The sequence below is a fragment of the Brachyhypopomus gauderio genome, chromosome 10 (assembly GCF_052324685.1).
Source record: "Brachyhypopomus gauderio isolate BG-103 chromosome 10, BGAUD_0.2, whole genome shotgun sequence".
NCBI classification, from domain to species: Eukaryota; Metazoa; Chordata; class Actinopteri; order Gymnotiformes; family Hypopomidae; genus Brachyhypopomus; species Brachyhypopomus gauderio.
Genome location: NC_135220.1, coordinates 4,466,656 through 4,474,155, shown reverse-complemented (window position 1 = coordinate 4,474,155; position 7,500 = coordinate 4,466,656). Strand labels below are relative to the sequence as shown.

Sequence of the window (7,500 nt, the reverse complement as noted above, 5' to 3'; positions counted from 1 at the left end):
CCCAGGGTCACACACCTGCACCTTCCCTGTGTCCCCCACACGCCCACCCCAGGGGTCACACACCTGCACCTTCCCTGTGTCCCCCCACACGCCCACCCCAGGGTCACACACCTGCACCCTTCCTGTGTCCCCCACACGCCCACCCCAGGGTCACACACCTGCACCTTCCCCGTGTCCCCCACACGCCCACCCCAGGGTCACACACCTGCACCTTCCCCGTGTCTCCCCACACGCCCACCCCAGGGTCACACACCTGCACCTTCCCTGTGTCCCCCACACGCCCACCCCAGGGTCACACACCTGCACCTTCCCTGTGTCCCCCCACACGCCCACCCCAGGGTCACACACCCTGACCCTCACTATGGTTCCCCACTGGGCTCCACAGCATCCCCTCCCAGTAGGGGGGCGGGAGTTCCGTAACCATGGACACACTCCCAACAGCCTCACGATACCATCCCACTCCTGACACTATTTGTAGCTGATGGAAGCAGAGTCTCAAACCCACGCCAAACCCGTGCACGCTCGGACCAGCAGACCGAACAGCTCTCACCTTCCCACAGCGACCGTCTCCATCACACTCGGTGAAATACCATGGCACTGTGGTTGTCCTGGCAACTCACCGGTCCATTGGCTCCTCTGATGGGAACTGCTCAAGCGCATGACAGGTGGTTTTTTACTATTTATATATTCACACAGCTTTCATTTGGCTTGCAGAGCTTATGAGTAACTGAATCCGTCCCTGGTAATATGTAATATGTGCAAGTGGCATTTGTGCATACATATATATATATATATATATATATAATATATATATATATATATATATATATATATATATATATATATATATAAACATGATTGTTACATGAATCATCTTGGCTGCCATGTAATTAGCAACACCTTGCAGGTGTGCACGTAGAGCCTACAGACCACCCATCGCCATGCACTGTTGGGTCGGGTTCTGATCACATGACCACGACTGCCACAGCACTGACAGCGATACATACAAAGACCCCCAACGACACTGCTAAGTTCAATATACTGTAACCAGCTCAACTCCCACCGCCTTGACGATGCCATGTCAGCGTCCCTGCCGGCTGGGCTGGTCAACAGTCATCAGTGTGCACTGTTCCTATGGACAGGAGAGCAGCTGACCCACTGTGCACACTACACTCTTATACTACACACCTTCTGAAGCTGCCTGCACGCGCAGCGGAAGGGAGGCTTTCTATTGGCTGCTCAGTCCACGCTCCACTCGAGACGCCGTGTAAAATATGTTCTTATTATCCGTAAAGTAGAAAATTCCTTACAACACTGTATGCCTGCCGTCAAAATATAACTATTAACCTGTATGCATAGTTTTTTTTAATGAATTAAAACCATTTTTCTTAGCCACCAGTTCGGAGGCATATTAAGTCTATCTTTCAAATTCGGTCTGTCCCACAATTTTTTAAATGATTTAACATAGCATAAAATAACGCAGTAAGGTTTTATGTCTTTATCCTACATAAATGTACCTGGAAACTTACATTATGAATAGGCAATTAGTGTGCAGCACAACCTTCACATCCTATCTATTTAGCTGGAAAAAGCGTCATGTTAGTTCATCATACAGCATAGACAAAGGGGGATTAAAAACCCAACTTCATGGATCAACGGTAGGTCCATTTGAGCCACACGTATTCCGGTACCCAGTTCAGACCCATTCACGTGCCCGTATTAAGCCGGTTTGCAGAAGGAAACACGAGCGCAGAATTCTCACCGTTCATAAGGGCGTTTCCGCTGAATTCAGAAGCCCTCTTTAACTGTGGTCCACGGGGAGGCTGCTCGGTACCGGCGCGCTGGCGAGCCGCTCAGTTCGGGGCCTGCATCTTCTTCTCCGCTCAGGCGGCGAGGCGGTGATCTGTATCCGTGGTCACCCTCGCGGCTCGCGCGCGCCTGCGTTCCCTCGCGCTCACCACGCCTTCGAGTCACCGGCCACAAAGGGCAGCGCACGCGGCTGTGCGCCGACACCCCTCCACCCGCGGCGACGCCGTAGCTGCTACAACCGAACGCATCGCTCGTCGGTTGCACGTAACGGGATTACAAAAGGGAGACGGACGTTAATTGATGAGAACTGCACTAAAGTTTCAGTTGCTATGGATTTTGGATGCATTTAAAGGAAGATGTTTCTATTAAAGACATGACATATGAACTTAGTGACGTGGAAGCTTCCATGTATCTACTGTAAAACGTAAAAAATAAATGAGGTCCAGTTATTGACGTGTGACGTGACAGATGAACAAATTATGTAACTATATATATATATATATATATATATATAATATCTATATATATATATATATATATATATATATATATATATAATGTTACATATTTGTTACATATTTGTACACACAGTGCTTATAAGCTCATCAATTGACTCTTATTCTGGCATCATGTTAAAGTGTGTTAAAGATTTACGAACAAAGGCCCTCCTAACTGTTAATGCATTCTCACTACTTTACTCAGGGGATTCCCCCTCACACCCCCCCCCCCCCCCCCCCCCCCAAAAAAAAAAAAAAAACAAAAAGCCATACACACACCCAAACCTGGCCTAAAAGACGTAGCTCATTAAACTTCACCACCCCGCCATCTGTCTGGGGTGGGGCTAACCTCCGCCCTAATGAGTCTGTTCTACGGAGACGAAGGTTATATCCCATTCAGTGGCGTGAATGTGCAAGTCACTGTGCGGATGACAGACGGAGAAATACCATATGGGAAAAAACGTCACACGTCTGCTGCACGTGAGCCGAAGAGTGAGATGATGGGATTAAACGTCTCGTTTAAGTAACGATAGTGTGGTCCAGTACGGGTTTGCAGGCAGCGACCCAGGGGTTCGTTCGAATCTGTTGCAATGGAGCATCCGACTGTCCAGAAGTGTGTGTGTGTGTGGTGGGGGGGGGGGGGGGGGGGGGGGGGGGGGGGGGGGGGGGGCTTGGTCAGTAGGGCAGAAAGGAAGAGGAGAAGACAGCAGCACAGTGCAGTCACACACACATACACACACACACTTGAATGAATGAAGAACAGGACAGATCTCAAAAGGCGTCCTGATTGGGGGATTGAAATGGAGTTTTACTGGTGACACTGCTGCCCTGGTGGCCACAGGTGTATTTTGCACTGATAAAGGAGATAATACAACAGTGACCACGAAGAAAAGTGATCGAAGTAATCGAGTTTTTTTGGTTTTTTGCTTTTTTATTAACCTGTTGTATTATTAATTTCGTGGAAATAATTTTTTTTATAGTGTATGTATCTAATCAAAGCCAGTCGTATAAATGTGTAACCTATTAGATGTGACACACATTTCTATGTGAGAGATGACGTCTCCTGACATCTCAGTGTAACTCAGTCTGGTCCTTCAGATCGTCCTCGCGTTCGTCTTCTAGAACATTTGATTGTAAATGACATTCGTCATTATACTGTACATTAATAAAGACATTGCTATAGACCTCATTGGTCATTAAACTCCACATTAATGTGGATATATGAAGAGTATGAATTATTAATAATAGTATTTAGTACTATCAGTACTATTAATAATAGTACTAGTAGTACTATTATTAATACTATTACTATCAGTACTATTAATAATAGTACTAGTAGTACTATTATTAATACTATTAATAGTATATAGTATATGCATTGAGTAGTGCATTATTTAACTGTACTTTGTTGTCATAGACAACTTACTATGAAAAATTGTGGTATTGGCTGGGCACATGTTTCTCTAAAACACGAAAAAGTACCAAAAAGCCAAAAAGAGTAGCCTAGTCAAGGGTTTTAAACAGTCAGTGAATATCAAGATAATTATTATTGTATTGAAAAACATTCACTTATTTCCAGTAGAGTTTATATTTTAGTGGCTATTTGTTTTTCAAGCGCTAATTTGAATTTGTGTAGCAATTTACCCGTATCAACGTTTACAGAGAACTTGCACAATGGTAATGTTCGCACATGCCCCTCAGATATATGATTATAATTCAGGATGAGGGTCTAAAGTTAAGTAAACCTGCTATGGTAACACACGCAAATATTTGACAGGATCTTCTATACACTCAAGGCGGGGTCCACGGAGAGTAAATATTTTGTACGCTGTTTTATACTGACACCGTGTGGTCATTATTAGTACTTGACGAAGGCTGGAAAAGAATCGAGGGAGATATTTTGTGATATATTTGTGAATATGTCGTATAAGAAGAACTGCTCTGCTCACTGAGAGCTCAAACGCGCTGGGTGTCTAGTGTGACTGGAGTAGATATCTCTGCTTGGATCACTGACACGTTGAAGGTTATCAGTAGTTTAGCAACACTATAGGTAACGCCTTTTTAAAGACATCTCAGTCGATATCTTCTTATTATATAATGAGCTGCAGAAAAGCAAATATCGTCTGTATAAACGCACTGTAAGATAAATTCCCCTCTCTTATCACGGCCAATAAAAAGATGCTGACAGTGTCCGATCGAACCACCAAACCGGGGTGCGTCCTGGGATTTGTAGTTCTTTGTCATGTGCGCTTCCGTAAACTCTTCCTTCGTAGACCTCTCACCGAACTACAGATCTCTAACCAGTGAGCTGCTGGAGCGCAGACAGGACCGAAGAGTTGACATCACAGTGGCTGGTACTTGGTGTGTCTGAAAGAACTTGTTTGAACTACCGTGTTCTTCGGAACCAAACCCGACACTTGCGAGTATGCAGTCGGAATCTGGAATTGTACCCGACTTTGAAGTCGGGGAGGAATTTAACGAGGAACCAAAGACATATTACGAACTGAAGAGCCAGCCGTTGAAAAACAGGTCAGTGGATCTCCAAGCATGTCCCACTCCTGGTCCTGACAGCCCTGCTGAAGCCCACAAGTCCTCTTACAGTTCCGAGCGGTACAAAAATAACACATCTAATTTGGTTTGACATAGTTGGAGTTTTAGTTGGGCTTCATTACTGCATCGTTATAGTGATGGTGTGTTTTCCAGCAGGTCTATTTGATGGTTACAGTTATACAATGATCGTGGGTGTTGTCACTATTCAATATTTGCGTATAGCTTATGTGCCGTGTAGGCGGACCGGCTGTTAAAAGTTCTTAAAATGTTTCATTTACAACTAAGACAATTGAGCCCAAATGCCGCGTTCATGCACAGCAGTGATAAACCTTGCAACGTTGTGAATGAAATTGTTCTCGAATCGTGTCACTTGTGGATCTAAGCAAAAACACAGGACCGTGGTACTGGTCGTGTGTGTTGAGCGGCGGGTCAGCTGTGGACGGTGGTACTGGTCGTGTGTGTTGAGCGGCGGTCAGCTGGACCGTGGTACTAGTCGTGTGTGTTGAGCGGCGGGTCAGCTGTGGACGGTTGTACTGGTCGTGTGTGTTGAGCGGCGGGTCAGCTGGACCGTGGTACTGGTCGTGTGTGTTGAGCGGCGGGTCAGCTGTGGACCGTGGTGCTGACGTTTGGGTTTGTGGAAGTAAGATTCTGTGGCTTTGGGGGAATAAGCAGCAATCATCTGTCAGCTTACAACAGGCTGAGGATACAGACGCTGTGATTTCCAGACATTAATCGTCTGATCAAATAAAAAAAATCTAATTCTGGTTTAGTTCCTCCGTATTCCTCCAAGAGTTATTCTACCCATTCCTAATTCCAGACGTCCGTTAAATAAAGCCTTAAAGTACTCACATTCAGCTAAACGGCACATGATGTAACTTCCCCATTCCTAACATGCGAACTTCTTGTTCAAGAAATATTTACAGATGTCTTCAAAAACAAAAGAAAGAAAAACGAGACAAGGCAAAGCAAGTAACGCATCGCTTCTGTTTTTGCAGTTTCTCCGTCGTTGAGGTGGGGGTTCGCCGGTGTTCTAATAGCAACTTACAGAACCGTGCAGATTTCACTGTGAGTTTAGTTGGTAGTATTAGTTTAGTTTCGGATTTAGACTGGATATGTGTTTATTTTGAAGTTTAGACTGGCGTATAGTGTAGGTTGGAGTAAGGGTTTAGGATAGGGTATGAGATTAAGCCAGGGTAAGGGTTTAGGGTAAGGTATGAGATTAGGTCAGGGCAGGGCTCTCAAGTCTCACGCATTGAGCGTGTGACACACGCATTTGACCGTCTTCACACGCTCACACGCCACACTTCCGATTTCACACACGGCGAGAAAAAAAAATCTAGTTTATTTACCTCCGATATCTATGTCGCCCTCCACTGGCGATCGATCGCGATATACAACCCCCCCCCCCCCCCCCCCCCCCCCCCCCCCCCCCCCCCCCCCCCCAACAACTCACATTCGCCACCCCCCCTCAACAACTTACGTTAGCCACCCCCCCCCCCCCCGCTCAACAACTCACGTTCGCCCCCCCCACCCGCCCAACAACTCACGTTCGCCACCCCCCCCCCCCTCACACACTTGTTTACTGATTACACATAAGATTAGTCTTAGGGTACTTGGATCTTGACATTGGCCTGCTTTGACCTTTGCCCTGTGGAGCTGATCATCCCTGCCATTGACCTGATTGAATTACATAGCCTTGAAATAGACACTAGCAGAACAGTACAACAGTGAGGTGATTTACTCCACTGACCACAAACCAGTTTCTCACCAGTTTGAGTTATAAGACACAGTTTCTGCTGGCCAGAGATACAGCCTGTGTTCAGCTCTGTGAGATTTAGCCTGTGTTGAGCTCTGCTAAAATGCAGCCAGTGTTGAGCTCTGTTAAGACACAACCCATGTTGAGCTCTGTTAAGACACAGCCTGTGTTGAGCTGTGTTAAGATGTAGCATGTGTTGAGCTGTGTTAAGATACAGCCTGTGTTGAGCTCTGTTAAGATGTAGCATGTGTTGAGCTGTGTTAAGATGCAGCCTGTGTTGAGCTCTGTTAAAACACAGCCTTTTTTTTTGGGGGGGGGGGGGGGGGGGGGGTTGTTGGTTTTTTGTGTTATTGATTGTTTTTGTTTTGAAAAATTGTAATGCAAAAACGCTGTCTGATACTTGTCTTTCAAGTATCTGCTCAGTTCAATAAAAATATACGTAAAAAAAAAAAAAAAACACAGCCTGTGTTGAGCTGTGTTAAGATGTGGCCTGTGTTGAGCTGTGTTAAGATGCAGCCTGTGTTGAGCTCTGTTAAGATGTAGCATGTGTTGAGCTGTGTTAAGATGCAGCCTGTGTTGAGCTCTGTTAAGATGTCAGACACTCAGCTTCTGTTTTGGGAAGCTTTTTCCTATTCCATTCAGAATCAACTTTATGACTTAATTGGTAATTCTAAACTAGTGGTTTTATTACTCAGGTGTCATTACATTGTTACTAACATTGTTACTGTGCCGGTGAATGTTAACTTGGTGCACTCCTTTGTCTTGAAACAATGGCGTCATTTTCGATAGAAAATCATGTAGATATGGCCTGGATGCAGTTTCTGTAAGAAAAGAAACATGCACTTCCTATTTCCCAGTGAGATGTTTGCTGAATTAGTGTGCTGTACA

General features: G+C 45.4%; 2 protein-coding genes across 3 annotated transcripts in view; one reads left to right on the top strand and one right to left on the bottom strand.

Moving 5' to 3' along the window:
• frmd4bb (FERM domain containing 4Bb) overlaps positions 1–1,961 on the bottom strand; it is a 35,628-nt gene extending 33,667 nt beyond the window's left edge. The window contains exon 1 of one of the 2 annotated variants that reach the window (XM_077018902.1): positions 1,763–1,961. The gene's annotated coding sequence lies outside the window, so the exon portion shown is untranslated. The remainder of the gene's footprint in view (positions 1–1,762) is intronic. The other variant, XM_077018903.1, reaches the window with a different exon arrangement.
• Positions 1,962–4,608: 2,647 nt separating this feature from the next.
• Positions 4,609–7,500, top strand: part of mitfb (melanocyte inducing transcription factor b) — a 37,267-nt gene continuing 34,375 nt past the window's right edge. Inside the window, exon 1 of the mRNA XM_077018897.1 lies at positions 4,609–4,835. Within this exon, the coding sequence (XP_076875012.1) occupies positions 4,732–4,835 (104 nt within the window). The 5' untranslated portion in view covers positions 4,609–4,731. The remainder of the gene's footprint in view (positions 4,836–7,500) is intronic.